Source organism: Apus apus, chromosome 6, assembly GCF_020740795.1.
Source record: "Apus apus isolate bApuApu2 chromosome 6, bApuApu2.pri.cur, whole genome shotgun sequence".
NCBI classification, from domain to species: Eukaryota; Metazoa; Chordata; class Aves; order Apodiformes; family Apodidae; genus Apus; species Apus apus.
Window position 1 is genome coordinate 1,526,931 of NC_067287.1, and position 15,637 is coordinate 1,542,567.

The window sequence follows — 15,637 nt, forward strand, 5'->3', positions numbered from 1 at the left end:
CAGACACGAACGCCAAGAATTAATGAGGATTTTTCCTACAGAAACTGTTTTACGATGACTCTGCACGCTGGGACTGAGGCTTGAGATGCTTGCTCTCTGTTGGCAGCAACTGCAACGACCCCTGATGTTATTTGTCTCCCTCCCAAAGGCAGGGCAGCCCGGCAGTAGCTCCAACACCTCCCTCCACAGGCCGTGAGCCAAACCAGGGGAGACGATCTTCTTTTGCTTGTATTTAACTTCTTGTTACCAAACATCAGGCTGATCCGAGCATCTGGACCCATTGTTGGGTTTGATTTCCTGTCTGCTGCAGGTCAAAGATTATGTCACCAAGAGTATATTTATCCTGGTAATTAAATTCAGATGGTTCCTCTTTTCTTTCCTCTGCCCCTCCTTTAAAGGAGAAGCATAAACCCTGACTTCTGACAAGAGCAGAAGCAGAAAACCTGACCACGCACAAGCTCCTGCCGGGTGTAACTCTCTCCTCCTGCCAGGCAACAGTGGTGGGTTTGGGGTGTCACACGAGGGAGGGAGCTGCTCCCCAGCTCCCCAGCTCTCTGCTCCCCAGCTCCCCAGCTCTCTGCTCCCCAGCTCCCTGCCTTTGCTGCTGGAGGATCTGGTGTTTCCGCAGCCAGGAGGACATTGCTCCCACGTGCAAAAACCAACAGCCTCTAAAACCAAGGCTAAACCTGGGCGGAAATGCAAAGTATTATTTAAGTTTCTTTTTCTCACCCAGACCTAGCAGAAGCATGTTTCTGCTCCAGAATGACTCATTTTTATTCAGTTAATTAGCAAATAACTTAATTCAGAGATTATAAATGTGCCACCATGACATCTCTGGAGACCAGGCTGCTCTTTACCCACCAGCCTCCTACAGAAAGGTTGAGAAGGACTATTCAGCCCAGCCTGAAGAAGTTAATTTTGATAAACATGTCCACATGACTTTGTTAACGTGATCAGCCAGAACTGCTGAAAATGGCCCACGTGTCCTGGACTCATCCAGCACTTTGTACAACCAAGACCCAGAAAATGCAACATGCAAGGGTGTCTTCTGGTGCAAAACAGCTCACACTGACACTGAAGACCCACAGACAGATAATTAAAACACCTACACAACAAACAACGATATTCAAAGTAAATAAAAGCCCTGTCCCACCATGGCAGGAGAGCACAAATCTCAATACAAATTCCTGCCACCTCCACCAACTTCAACGGGAGGGCTTTCATCCTTAAAATGAGGACACGTGCCCAGTCCAATGGTGCAGACTTCTACTTCATTGCATTAACAACAGATACAAATCACACCTGGTTTCTCCTATCACTTTTATCTCATTAACTGCTAAAGAATATCACCCCCTCATTTGCCTGTGCTGGCTCCCTCAGAGGAGGAGCAAGGAGAGCAGAGGACAGCCCAGGGTGGACCTCACTCCTGGTCTCGGTGAGTTTTGGGTTGCATTTCAGCCATTTTGTTGTTGCTGGTTTGGAGGTGGTGGGTTTTGTCTTGTCAATGTCCTTCTGACAGCAGAAAGGGACTTGGGAAGACAAAGGTCTTGGAGGTTCCTAGAAGTTTTGGACTTCTCTGATCTCCTCCTGGAACTGCTGGAAGTGGGGGGCCTGAACTTGCACCCCTCTGCAGGGGATGAGGCCCAGGAAGGGAAGGGTCAGGAGCCTGTGCTCAGTGGTGGCCCCCACAAGCCCCAAAACGAGAAGAATAGGAGTCCAGTTATGGAATGCATTCAGAGCCCATGCATGGATTAACACATATGTGCCTGGATCACTCTCTTATTACAGACTCCATGGATTTTGAAGAAAGAGATGAAGTTTCTCAGTTCGATCCACATAAAAATTGAAGTATTTGACTCGGAAGAAAGGGAATTTCTAATGGGCTGAGACATTACAAAGTCTGCATTAATATTTATCTGACAGGAGAGTATGACTCTCATGTGAAAGTAATGCTCTTTCCCTCCCAAAAAAAGCAGCAATAAAATCCCCCAAGGTTCATCCCCGTTTTTATCCTTCTGCCCTCATTTTTGTGTTTGCTTCCCAAATCCCTGTGCCTCCTCTCAGGAAAAAAAAAAAACCACCTCAGTTGCCAAGGAAACCCAGTGAGCAGGGAATTGGCAGGGCTCAGCACTACTAAAAAGAGCTCCGGGAAGCCAGTTAAAGTCATAATTAGAAGCAGTGCCTCAGCCACCAAAGGAGAGGACAGAGATCCTCCGTGCCCATGTCACCACTGTCACACTGGATGAAGCCAGCGTGCAAGGGGCAGGTACAACCCTGCCACCACTCTGTGCTTCTTTGTGCTTCCCTCCTCTTCCTCATGCTAGAATTCAGCGTGTGCAGCCCACTGCAGCTGGGAGCCCTGAGGGAGTTCTGCTGCTGAGCCCAAGGACTGACATGCCATGACACTGCCACACCAAAACTGAGAGAGGGACGGTGTTGGAGCTGGCAGGAAACACTGCCTGCCCAAATCTTCCTGCTCTTTTAATAAGCAGGAATCCAGCACAAATCTGTTCCCGTTTTTCCATGGTGCTATGGCATGGCAGTAGTGAGCCCAGCTCCTGAATTTTAAATTACCCTGCTAAGATTGTCAGCCTTCTCCTTTTTCACCCACGAGGGAGGAAAGCTTCCTCCTTCTCTCCATTTTAATGCTTTTATAACAAGTACAGAAGAGGAGCTTCCACGCAGAAGGATGTGTGGCATGGAACTCTGCTCATCCCAGACACATCATGTACCCAGTGACAGGGCAGGAACCTCCTGGCTTTGAGCAGACACACCACCCTGCACACCCTCCTCATGTGATGAGCACCTAAGCTTGCTCTCAGGAAAAGATTCTGTTTCAGTTAACTAACATAACTAATATATATAACTAATATATAACTATCTATTATATATGTAACTAATAACGTCATCTCCCTGGATTAGAGCAAGGCATCTGACACTGTCCCACACAACATCCTGGTCTCCAAACTGACAAGACATGGATTTGACAGATGGAGCACTCCGTGGATAAGAGATTGGCTGGATGCTATGAAGACAGGCTGGGAGAGTTGGGGTGTTCAGCCTGGAGAAGAGAAGGCTTCAGGGAGACCTGAGAGCACCTTCCAGTGCCTGAAGGGGCTCCAGGAGAGCTGGGGAGGGGCTTTTCACCAGAGAGGCCAGTGACAGGACAAGGGGCAGTGGTTTTAAACTGAAGGAGGGGAGATTTAGGTTAGAAATCAGGAAGAAATTCTTCCCCATGAGGGCAGGAAGGCACTGGAACAGGTTGCCCAGGGAAGCTGTGGCTGCCCCATCCCTGGCAGTGTTGAAGGGCAGGTTGGATGGGGCTTGGAGCAGCCTGGGCTGGTGGGAGGTGTCCCTGCCCATGCAGGGGGGCTGGAACCTGATGATCTTTCAGGTCTCTTCCAACCTTCACCATTCTATCATTCTATGATATTTACTAATTATAAAAAAACCCCTCTTCTTAAAAACTTGCCACCTCCTTCTAGCTTTCACTTAACACAGACAGTCACCAGCTTTTGAAGAGTACCACATTTTAACATACAGAAATGTGTTTCTGAACCACAAACCAAAGATGCTAATTCCATGGCACTGTGGGGCAGTGTGTGCCCAAGTGTCCTCAGTACCAGGATGGCTCTGCAGGCAGGAGGGGCCATGTGGTTGGAAACACTGTGCTAGGCTGTGTTTCTGTGCCAGTTTTGGACTGTGAGGTCTCTACTTGGAATAAAAAGGATGAAATAACAGGGACAACGACTAAGGGCTCTATGTCTTAGGCATGAAACTAGCACCACTACTTGCAACACGACAAAGCCAGTATCTCATTTCCCAGTTAAACACCTTCTGTTTTCTTTTAGGAAATCCCGCTCTACGGAAGCGAACTACGCTTTGAAGTTATAATGTGATAACCACACGTTTGGGAGGCTGAAAACTGCCCCCCCTGATGCTGAGGTGCTGGCTCTCCCAAGACGCAGGGTGACCAGATTATAAGGCATGGGGAGCAGTGCTGGCCCGTGGCTGCCATGCCTGGCACCAGAACCTTCCACCCGGGACTTACGAGATTTTCCGGCTGGAAGCCTCATCAGCAGAGCGCCAAGTGAAGCTGCTCCAGAGGCAGTTGGCTGAAAAGCAGCTCTGGTGGCCTTTGAACTGAAGTTGCTCAGGCAGAGAAACCAATCTGATGGCACGTGAAAGGTGGGTGAGAGTAGAGGAGGGGAGGAGGTGAGAGAGAGAAAGAATTGAGAGGGGCGTTTGGAAGAAGGAGAGGAATGAAGGAGGCAAGGAAGGAGACATGGAAATGGAAAATAAAAAAGGGAATAAAGGGGGGGATGTGAAAAAGGATGGAAGGAAATGAAGAGAAAAAATGTAAGAGACATGTAATGTATACCTGGCTTATGCATTTCTAGTGTAACTAACAGCAAGTGTGCCTCCCAGAGAGCTGGATCAGAAATCCTCCTGCAAGCACAATCCTCATCATTTCTCTGTCATAGTAATTAAAGACCAAAGAAAACAAAACCCACTAAGAACACCTTTTCAACATTTAAAGAAAAGAATCACCTGGTCAAGTGATTTTGCTGGACTCCACAGCCTGTATCTCTTTCCCAGGACTGTGTGTCTGTCTCCTCCTCTCCACTGCCTGAGGTCTGTGAACTGCATCTTCCTGGGATCACATCCCCTGCAGCCGTAGGTGGGAGGCACTGACCTCACATCAGCTGAAGAGCCAACATCACCACTGACTGACAACCAAAGCTGAACCTCAAACGGAACACGTAGGAAAAACCTGCAAGTCCTCACTGGCTCTACCTGTTTGGGACTCCTTTACGCTCACAGTACGATGTAAGAAAACTCCACAAAAGCCAAAACAAACAAACAAAAAGAGTCAAAAAGTATGTGCATAGACTCGGTGCTCTGAGCTGCACCTGTAGCTGCCCTGCTAGTCCAGAGGTGGTGCTTGGGAGGTTTCACAACAGAGATGTGTCGAAGGAATGTAAAAGAGCTGACTGCCATTGAGGCCTGGGAAGTGATCCTGCCTTTTCCACACACTGAAAAGAACCCCAGTATTTGGAAGGAGACACTTCAGTAGCAAGGCCTGGGGTGGTGCCAGAATTTAAAGCAGGTTTGAAGGATGGAAGTGGCCTTTCAAAAAAGAATAGTCTGGTTCAGAGCAGCACAGAAGGAATGTGCTGCTAGAAGAGACCTTGTTGGATGAGACAACAGATGGGAGCCCCAGCCTGGTTGGGTCCATGGAAATTTCAAGACACTCTTTAGAGAAGAGGAGTTGCTTCCTCTCTGCAAGCCACATGGTACCTTGATGGAAACGTATTGTGCATCCTTAGGTGGTTCTGCCATTGGAAAGGGAGGCAGAGTCACTCCTGTCACTTCCTCTGCTGCTGTGTAACGCAGCCCCTGTTCCTAGCTTAGCACTTCTTTCCACCTCAGAACCATCAGCACAACGACACGATGCCTACAGATGACAAGCCTATACCATGAAAAGAGGAAAAATATCCCAGTTGGAAAACTACACTGACTCTTGTCCCTCGGGCACTCCCTGTTTGCAGGTCACCCCCTGCCTGGCTTCACTCCTTACCGTAAAGTGGAGTGTCTGCCAGAGCGGGAAATGCTGTTCCCAACTGGGGAGGGTAAATTACTGCCTCTGTGCAGGTCCTCAATGGATCGGCTCCAAGGTTTGGACTTGTCCATCGAGTTCTCCACATTGTTCTCCAAGCTTTCAAAGTCAAACCTGAAAAGAAATGGGAATTGCAGCACCGGGTGGGACAGAAAGAGACGCACGTTGCATTTCCCTCTGGCGCAGATGAGCACACAAACAGACCGCTTCAGGAGGATCAGACAGCTACAGATTATTCCACTTCAACATGAAATAAACACAACATCGGCTGCTTTGCTGACGAATAGCCCTGCCTCGAAGGAAAGAGGAGGGAATGCTTAAAGCTGTCTCCACTTCATTGCAATAAATCAATACGTTCTGCAAGGACTAATCCAGCTTCCTCCATCGATAGGTGACCCAGCAGCTGCGCTGCCTCGCTGGCCCTCACCAGCCTCCCAGCACATGTAATATATTACCATCACCAATACAGATTTTCTTTGATTTCTGACTCATTGCCCATTGTACTGCTATTTCAAGCAAAAATTGCTTGCTCCCCTTACAGCTTTTGAGGTTATTACTCATGTTCACCACGTTAGAGAGGGGAAAAACCCAGCAAGCTAACTTGCCTACATTTGTACCATTTCAGGAAGAGAGTCTTTACACAAACACTTCTTCCTGCTGTGCAGTTTTTTCCAGTGTCAGTAACAGTTTAAACCATATAATTTTCCTCCATTAATTTTAATGCAACTCCACGAAAAAGCTCTTTTCTGTGCAATGGTATCTATACATCTGACAGAATCTTTTCTAAAAAGAAAAATGTCAACTCCACTCAGCCTGAGTTCCTGACTACAACAGCTTCTTTAACCTACTGCTTCTTTTCATTTTACACAAACATTTTCTGATACAACATCCTGAAGTGAAAGCCTGTGAATACCCAGAACCAGATCCTCAGCTGCACACCTATTTCAAACTGTGCAATATGATGACTAATGAAAGCTGATTTTCCTGATTTTTTTTTTTAATGGAGTGCATGCAATGATTTATTACCTAAATGCCTGAATCTGACTCCCAGCTAAGCAGATGTCAGAATTGCACAACCTTCTTTTATTGTCTTCCCAAAATGCAAAATCACCTTGAGATTCCTACTGCTGTCCTGCAGCACATCTACTCCATATGATGCCAACACCTTTGCTTGCCAGGAGCCTTGTGAGAAGTGGTTCATGTGTGGATGCTGCTTTGAACATGGTAGGCAGCATCATAATTCCTTGGGGTTGGGCACTAATTGGAAGTCTATTTCTAAGGAAGCCTGGATGCTTCCACATGTTTGTTGAGTGTTTTTGCGCTGTACCTCTAAGACAAGAAGCCAAAGCTGTAAAAGTGTGTCAGTACAGCCTTAGACATAAATAATCTCAAGCCTTTCAGGCTTTTTTTTTTTTTTTTTCACTGCAACTTGTGGTGATCCAATGGTCTTGGATTGATGTTCCCATTTTCTCTGCTCTAAGGTACATCCATAGCACTGTACCAAGCTGCTGGCAGGAAAGCTCTGCTAGAAAAGCCCCAGCATTTCCCTCTCCTGCTCTGCAGAGGTGGCACAGGGTTGCTGCTTTGCCTTGCAAGCCCAGAGAGTACCAGGCAGGTCTTACTTACGTGACTGCATACTGTGCAAACGACAAGTACTCCACCAGAACGTCCAGGCCTTTGTTTTCCTCGTTCAGGAACTCCCTGACCCATCTGTTAGAAAAATCATGAGACGTCAGAGCATTTCACAGGCTTTGGGCAGTTACTGGAATTCTTGTCAGATAAACTAAAGGCAGATCCAGTCCAGGAAGGGCAGCACTACTGAGCAACACTTTGCCTTCTAACTCAGGGAAAGAGGATTAAAAAAAAAAAAAGCTATTTATTATTTAAAGGACATTAAAACAGGGTCTTTCAGAGGACTTTACAAATGTACTGAAACGAGCTTTTTTGCAGCACTATGATGGGAAAAACATCCCACTCCCCAAAAAAAAAGCATAAAGCCCCCTAAGCACACCGCATTGCCCAGAAACCAGACGTTTGCCCTTCTAAGGACTGAGTTCTGGAGCTGGGAAGCTCCAAAGCCAGGCTCATCCCTCCAGGGCACACACCACAGCGCCAACAGCCAAGCAGTGGTTACAGCACCTTCTGTAACCCAGGAGTCACAGGGACCTGTTGGGTTTTTTTCCCCACACTCTGATCTCTGCAAGTCTTTCCAAAACAGAGCAACGAAAGAGTAATAGCATCAAAAGTGAGATCTGACATCTGGATGTACATTTAACAGCCATTTTGCCTTCTCTTTCTAAAACATGCTGACCTATTACTGTGAATTTCAGTCCTTGAGAACAAGGCAAAATAATCTTCAGAAAAGCCTGTTGTCTTCCAAACCTTCCAAAACCTCAAAAACGCCAAGTAAAGTTTGAAAATCCACACCTCTGTGGGCAAACCCAAGTGAGCAAGGAGCCTCAGCACAGCCCCAGCTCAGCTCTCCTCTGAATCCCAACCAGGGCAGCTGAAATTCCACCACCAGGAGTGGGTCAGGTGCCTCTGGAAAGAGTGAGGAGCCAGGGGAGGAATCAGGGCCCCAGGCTCGCTCTGCCTCCGGGGCCTCGCAGCTACGCATCCCCTGCTCCCAGCACAGTGGGAATGCATTACCTCCCAGTTATTCTAGTCTTCAGGCTTTAAATCTTTCACTTTTCCCTGCTAAAATAAACAACCTGGCGTTTTTATAAAATGTGTTTTGAAACACATCTTTCAGCCAAGTGAGCCAAAGAAATAAACACTGGTCTTGTCAGCCTCTTTTATTTAGTGGGTGCACCATCGCGGCTCCTTCCGCGCAGCCGGGAGCTGTCATAAATCTGTAGGCCTGACCCGCCTCAAATGCTTTAAGACTCTGGTGGGGAATCCTTTGTGTTGGAAAATGAGGGAAAACACTGCAGGAGACAAGAGCAGGGGTGCGAGAGAAGTTTGGTGAACGGATTTGCAGTGGTGCAGCTTGCAGGAGGGTCCCCTGCCACCACGGTGCTGGGGACGGCTCCCACAGAGAGAGCACGGCTGTGCCACCCCAGCTTAAAACGCCCTCATTTCCCTGAAATAAGATTTAATTGAACTGGACACAGTGAAACAAACTGCTGAAGAAACCTTCCTGGCTGATGTAGCAGTGCTGAGCCCACTGCTGGTCCCAAGACCCAGAGCAGAGAGGGCAGAGGGGTGGAACCGCAGGCGGGACGGCCTGTGTGACACAGAAGGGAAGTCTCTGGCCGTTCTTTTGCTGTTTGGAAGTCAAATCCTGGCTTCATGAACGGCACCAAGTTAAAGCTATAAAACAGCATGGGAGGTTTTTATATATGTATTTACAGCTGCAACACCATATTACTATTCTAGACACCACCACACTCGCTCCTGCTCTGACTGACTTGAGCCCGGCTGAACTGGCCTGTAATCTTTCCCCAGCCTTCAGAGAGGTGTGGATGAGCTATATCCTGACAGGATTAAAGCTGAATTATTCTCCTGAGCTGCCCAGCTATCCCTTCACCGAGCCCTTCAGGCTTTACAATCAATCAAATGGTATCAGCACTTTGCATGCAAAGAGATATTTTCTCAAAGACATCCATCAGTAGATATCAAATAAAAAAAGAACCTTAGACCAGAAGTCATAAGAAACTCTCACCCGATGTGATTTGTTCTTAAAGAAATTTCCAGTTCTCGGAGCACTTGAGTAGATTCTTGGACTCTTCTTCTGAATTTCTGCAATTGAATGAGCAAGTAGAATGAACAATTAGGCCCATGCGATACTGTTAAAAATATCAGCATCTCATGCAGCGCAGACTGAATAAATAAAACATGAAGGTAAACTGAGAACCCCTCTTAATCCTGAGGAATGCAACAAGAGTCCAGCAGTCAACAAAAACACACGCAGAAAAATAACTTCTCATGCACATTTTTGAGTTTCCAGGATTAAGAAAATTAAATGCCTGTAGATAAACATTCCTTTATAGTACAAGCTTTGTTTCAGGATCAAACTCTCCATCGAGAGCTACAGCACTTGTGCTTCACTCAGCCTGGTGCTTTAACATCACTTTTGCCCACACCCACACCAAAAAACCTGCCCATGGAAATGCACTAAACCAGCTAGACAAATTATTCTGGAGCGGTTGTTTCAGTAAATTCTCATTTGTGAATGAGGTAAACGAGAGAAGTGGATGGATGATGATCATCATCTTGGAATTGCAGTACTTAACAACCAACTTGGTCATCAGTCATCACACACATAGACTTGATGTATTTGGAAAGGGCTTACAGAGGTTCAGGACATGAGTGATGCTGCTGCCAGTAGGACTATGCTCTGAGCACCAGGGAAAAAAGGGTTTTGTTCTCAGTGCAATAAACCCACAATAAAATCAAGGGGACGACATGACAGTTAATAATTCTCCTGAGTTCATTTATTGAGGTGAAGATGATGAAAGGATAGGATTTACCTGGCCTTGCTGACCTAAGTGAAAATCAGCAGCTGCCTCTTTCAGCAGGGCTTTACTGCACGCTAGTTAGCACCGCTGCCTCACCTGAGGCAAGCCTAAGTCCCAGCTCAGAAAGCCACTGGCAGACTGAAATAGATGTCTCACTGTAAAGTCCTCCTAGACACAAGGCACTGTTAATTTTCACTTGGAAATAGCTGGTTGAGATCAGCCACACGGTTTCTCTGCACCTCAGTTAATTAGCTCCAAGTACAAAACCACAGTGCCTTCCCTCCCGAGAGAGTCCACACAGCCTAGATGAGCAATATAAACCCCCACCCCTCTAGGAATAAAGGTAAAATACTGATGTATTAAGAGGGAGACAGGAGAGGGGGGTGGGAGGGCATGGCAGCAACAGGCAGCCCATTCCCTGGGCCCCCCATGGACCCGTTCTCCCCAGCAGGGCCAGGCTGCTCGCTGGGCTCCAGGAGCCACCACGCTGCCGCTTCTTTAAAAATGTGTCATTTCAACACTTTCATTTTCCCCATCTCACAACTCAGCTCGGACGAAAAGCAATTGTTTTCCTGGAAAGAGCCATTACGACCCCAGTTACAAGCCAAACATTTTGCAGCAGGGTCTGGAGCCACCTTCTCCTGCCCGCTCTGGGGATCAGCAACAGCAGCAGCAGCGACGCTGCCACCCCTATCCACTACAGCAATAACCCTGCCAAGAGGAGCTCTCCCCACAACATCTGCCCAGGAGCCCATCTGTAAATCTTTCTGTCACGCAGCCCCGGCTGAGGAAAGGCTGCTGGTGATGCAGAATAAGGCAACAAAAGAGAGGAACTCCGTGGAGTTTATTTTTAGGCTCCTTCGGGTTTGTCATTTGTCATGGGACTCTTGCCGTGGTATTAATATAAGAAAGGCTTCAATGTGTGCCCATGGAGTAACCACAGAGCAAAGCCAAACACGAAACCAATTTCAAAAACCCTTCAGGAGAAAAAAAAACACAACAAAGACCCCTGTTCACCATTTAAAAAAAAAAAAAAAGAACTATAATCAGCCACAGGCAAATGTAAAGGTTTCCTACTAAATGGTTTCCTACGCCTTCTCAGAGCCTCCAACAAGAGAAGCACTGTCAGAAGTCATGACTGCAGCCTTGCAGACACAAGCCAGCCATGGTGCATGGGAAGCAGAGGGTGCCCGTGCCCCTGGCTGGGATGGAGGGGCATCTCTGCTGGCTGGAGCCACAAGCCCTGCGTCAGGATCTGGATTTTACTGCAGGCACCAACCTGGGCTCATTGTACAGCAGCACAAAGCAGCCCTTGTGCAGGAGCAGGCAGGACCTGCCGTGCTCTCGCTGCCTCTTTTTCTGTGTTTTAAAAGGCTATTACAACTATCAACACAGGATATGAGCTGATATCCAGACTGGTTAAATGCCAAAGGTCCAGTGACAGTCCTCAGAGTGGGATGTAGGTTGGCTGTTATCCTGGAACCCTGGAGGCTGCTGCTAAGCCTGTCGGAGCGATGCGGAAATGTAAGAACACAAATACATCCTGGTACAGAAGCCTCACTCAAGGATGCACAACTTTCATGTGAAAGGTCTGAGTCTTTCATGAGTGATTATCAAGCTATTTTTTTTGACAAAATCCTATGTGGAAGGATGGATGAGGCTCTGCCATTCAAATACACCCCAGGTTATGTCTTGTCTGCACAGCCCTGCAGCCCTGGATGAGACCGCAAGCGAGGGGCCAGCTGTGCCAGCTGCTGTCATGAACTGAACTGCTGTCATGAAAGACTCCAGAGAAAGGCAACCAGAGCTTCACTATCCTCTTCACAGGGTGAGAAGAGTGCCATCCAACAGGGGTTTTATTCACCACCAGCACTGCCCATGTGGAAAGCCAGACCTAGAGTACAGCTCAGTGATCATTTGTCAGACCATTGACTGGAACTAAAGCTATGACACAAGTTGTTTCATGCGTCAGATGGTCCTTTTCCTTGCCACCTCTGTTCTCCTTCCTGAGCTGCAGAAACCACAGCAGCTTCCCAGTTTCTCTTTGCTTCTCTCTGCAGTTCGTTCCACCTCTGAGACTCTGCTCAGAGACTTTTATGGGGCCTTTTACACAAAGGCAGGAAGGAACTCGGACCCCAGGACCATCCTCATGGAGGAACGAGGGACGGGTGAGAGGAAACAGGAGGCTCCTCACCTTCCTGGTTACAGCTGGGTCCAGATAGCCCTTCAACTTCTGGATGTATGTGTGTGGAGGGTTCTTCACTTGAAATCTTTCCTGTGAAGGACACAAGAATAAACATCAGCCATTTTGTAACACCTTCTGTATTTCCTTACTATACGTCTAAAATGCATGCACACACACCTATTTGAACAGCATGTAGTTATAATATTGTTTTATATGGACATATATTCATAAATAATCTATGCATATGCAGTATGCATGCAAATAAAATATATTTACATGTACCTTGATATTCTGCAATTTGGTATTTATGCAGGATGTGTAAAAACAGACCTTACAATATTCAATGACAATTCTGAATCCTAGTTACACATACAAACACAGACACACCTGAAACAAGAGGGTTTCTGCTGGTCAGGAGTGCTGAGAGGACAGAGAAGCGTTAGAAGAGCAGACACGTGTCCATGGTTGATTGAAAGCCATCACCACAAAAGCCAAGACACCTTTTTTATCACTTGGAGCAAGCCTAAAAAACATGGGGTTTTTATCTCTGCCAACACCGTTTGCATGGGGAGGGCACTGGTGGTTGAGCTCGTTCCAGCCACCCACAGCTCCTGAGACTCAGAGGGTTTCCTTCCACACCTGTGTCACACGAGGGCAGAGCTGAGGGATCTCCAGCATGGTGGGCAACAAGCCAGCAAGTGCTACCAAGGACACTGTTAACACCAGGGACGTTATGGACCAGATGTCCATCTCCATCCCAGTGAGAAAGCCTGGGAACCACCCTGTGCCTCTCCTCCCTTAGAGATTGGAGTCTTACCAACCTCAAGAGAGAAGGAAAGCAGGTAGCTTCCATGGTGGGCTATACCCATGTAAAACACTTCATCACCCATGCCTACTTGCCTACTTTCTGTCCTACACCAGCAGTGTGCCTGGTTTCCCCTCCCCATCTCACCCACCTGCTGCCAGTCCAGTGCCAAGAAATTCCCACCTGCCTCCAAGACAACTCTCTCCCCAAAGGTCTCCCAACACCCACCCTTGCAGTGGGCCACACAATCCACAATCCAGCACCAGCCACGCTCAGAACTGAATTAGAGTCTGAAGATGAATACAAGGTCTGCAAAGTTGGTGTTCTGAGAGCTGCTTGACTTTTGCTTCCTTTTTTTACCAGTTGCACAGCCAGCTTGGAATTTACTCTACAAAGCTGCTGTGAAACATGCTCTGGGAGGACTCTGCTGAGGCCAAACCTGTTAAGAGCATTACCAAAAGTTCTGATACTATTTCTATCTTGGAATAATTTTAAACTATTCTGCCCTTTCCCTTGAGGAAAGATCTCATAACAATTTCCTCCTAAAATTTCACATTTTATAACTGATATCTGAAACCTCCCTTTATTAGGTCAGGATGCAATTTTGACTACATTTTTGAAAGTTATTTCATAATGACTAGTACACTGCTGCCCAGTTACCAGAACATACTGTCTGAACACCAAAAGTTGTTCCTGTCATTATCTTGCTGCTTGCAGTAAAAAAAAAAAAAAAAGTAATTCATCATGGTCAGAAGGTAAAAATGAACTAAAAAAAAAAATCTGCCCCGTGGTGCCCAGAGCTCTCTAAGACAGACAGAGACATTTCTTTCCTCTTTCACAACTCGCTTTTTTTCCATGCACCTTCAGAGTGCAGGCAAAGCACAGTCCTGGAACTTGGTATTTCCTTTTTGATCTAAAAACAGTTCAGGAAAGAAAGAGTTCTTGGTTGCCAGCTCGTCCCTGGCCAAAGTGCCACCCCAGGGTGTCTGTCCCCCCATGCTTGCCCAGCACCATGCCCACTGCCTGGCCTGCTCTCAACTCTGCTGCCACGGGTGCTCGGAGCCAGGCTCACCTCTGCCAGCCCCACAGGTCAGGTAGGCCCCTTCACAGCCTTCTACTTCAATTTGCTGTCAGTTGGAACTGCTGTCACTGTGCTGGGAAGCACAGATACATGGAGTTACAGACAGGTCTGGAAATGGTGTGCCAAGGCTCCAGCATGTGGCTCCACCAGCACAGGCAGAAATCATCTGCCACATCCCCAGAGGTGTGCAGTGGGCAGCCCCAGCACCCAGCTCTTTGGAAAAAGGGAGCAGGAACACCCACAGATGTTGATAGGGACTTCAAAGGAAATTTTAAATAAAATACCCACAAAAAATCCCCACGAACAAACAAAAAAAACCCCACAAAAAATGTATCAGTGAATAGAATAGAGTAAAACACAACAGAATAGAATAGAGTGCAACACAACCCAATACAATACTGCAGTTGGAAGGGGTCCACGACAACCATCTGCTCCAACTGCCTAAGTATCATAACTGCTAGCTTATTTTTTGCAATTTTATAGCCCACTGTTGGGCCAGTTTCTCAGTCAGACTTACAGCCCCCTGAGGATGCTGCGGGCTGTAGCTTTACAGTGGGCATAAATATAAGTTATTTAGAAGTAATTTCTGTCCATGAACCCACTTGAAAGCTCTTCACACACAAAAAGAAAAGGCACTTTCTGTAAAGGAGAATCTGGTCCATCACACCACTAGAGGTATCTGGACTCCAGAGACCACCACCATTTCTCATTTTCCCCCTCAACAGGTTTGTATTAGCTCCAGAGACACTGCAGCACTTGAATAACCATGTCTTTCTCACAAAAAACCCTGAAGGCAGAAGTTTTTTCACTGTGCCACTTGAATACCACATCCAAATACTGTTCTTTGCACCTGCAGGTGATGGGGGAAAGTGGTGGAGCACCAAGCTGAAGGTCCACTCCTGAAGAGTGTTGGGTGATGTGAGAGTGTGAGGGAGGCACAGAAGGAGCCTGCTCCTCCTGACAGCTGAGTCCCGGACCAACGAGGTCCAGGTTAGCCCTCAGATTTATTCCTCCCCAGTTTGGGGTTTCTCTCATGCAATGCAGCACTGCTGCGTTCAGTCGAACCCTCCAGAGAAGCTGTTTTACTCTTATGGATTTATTTCTCTTACTAAGTAATCAGCCATCATCTGCCAAAGTGACAGGAGCTTTTCCTAACTGCCAGATTTTATATCTGGAGCCTTCAAAATGAAATGCCTAAAGAGGCTCGAGGAGCACATTTACTGGTCTGTGATGCACATACTGTATTTTTGTTTGTTTTCTGAAAACCTAGCTGTAATTATGTATTCCTGCAACCATCTCTACAGTGACTCCATTAAAACCGCTCCTGCTTATTACTGTGCAACGGATTATTTGGGTTAAAGGATTTCAGAAACATTATCCATGAGCAGCAGACACCAGCAAAGCTCTTCTCTGAACTAGCATCCGAGAACCACTTGTGGTAAAAATCTGCTAGTCCTGGGAACATTTTTATAGCCCCTCAAAGTGT

The 15,637-nt window shown here is 47.0% G+C and overlaps 1 protein-coding gene across 7 annotated transcripts in view; it reads right to left on the reverse strand.

Moving 5' to 3' along the window:
* FMNL2 (formin like 2) overlaps positions 1-15,637 on the reverse strand; it is a 133,848-nt gene that overhangs the window by 39,712 nt on the left and 78,499 nt on the right. For all 7 annotated transcript variants that reach the window (XM_051623506.1, XM_051623511.1, XM_051623508.1 and 4 more), the window contains exons 3-6: positions 12,275-12,355; positions 9,285-9,361; positions 7,247-7,330; positions 5,582-5,734 (exon numbers count right to left, since the gene is read on the reverse strand). In XM_051623506.1, the coding sequence (XP_051479466.1) occupies positions 5,582-5,734; positions 7,247-7,330; positions 9,285-9,361; positions 12,275-12,355 (395 nt within the window). The remainder of the gene's footprint in view (positions 1-5,581; positions 5,735-7,246; positions 7,331-9,284; positions 9,362-12,274; positions 12,356-15,637) is intronic.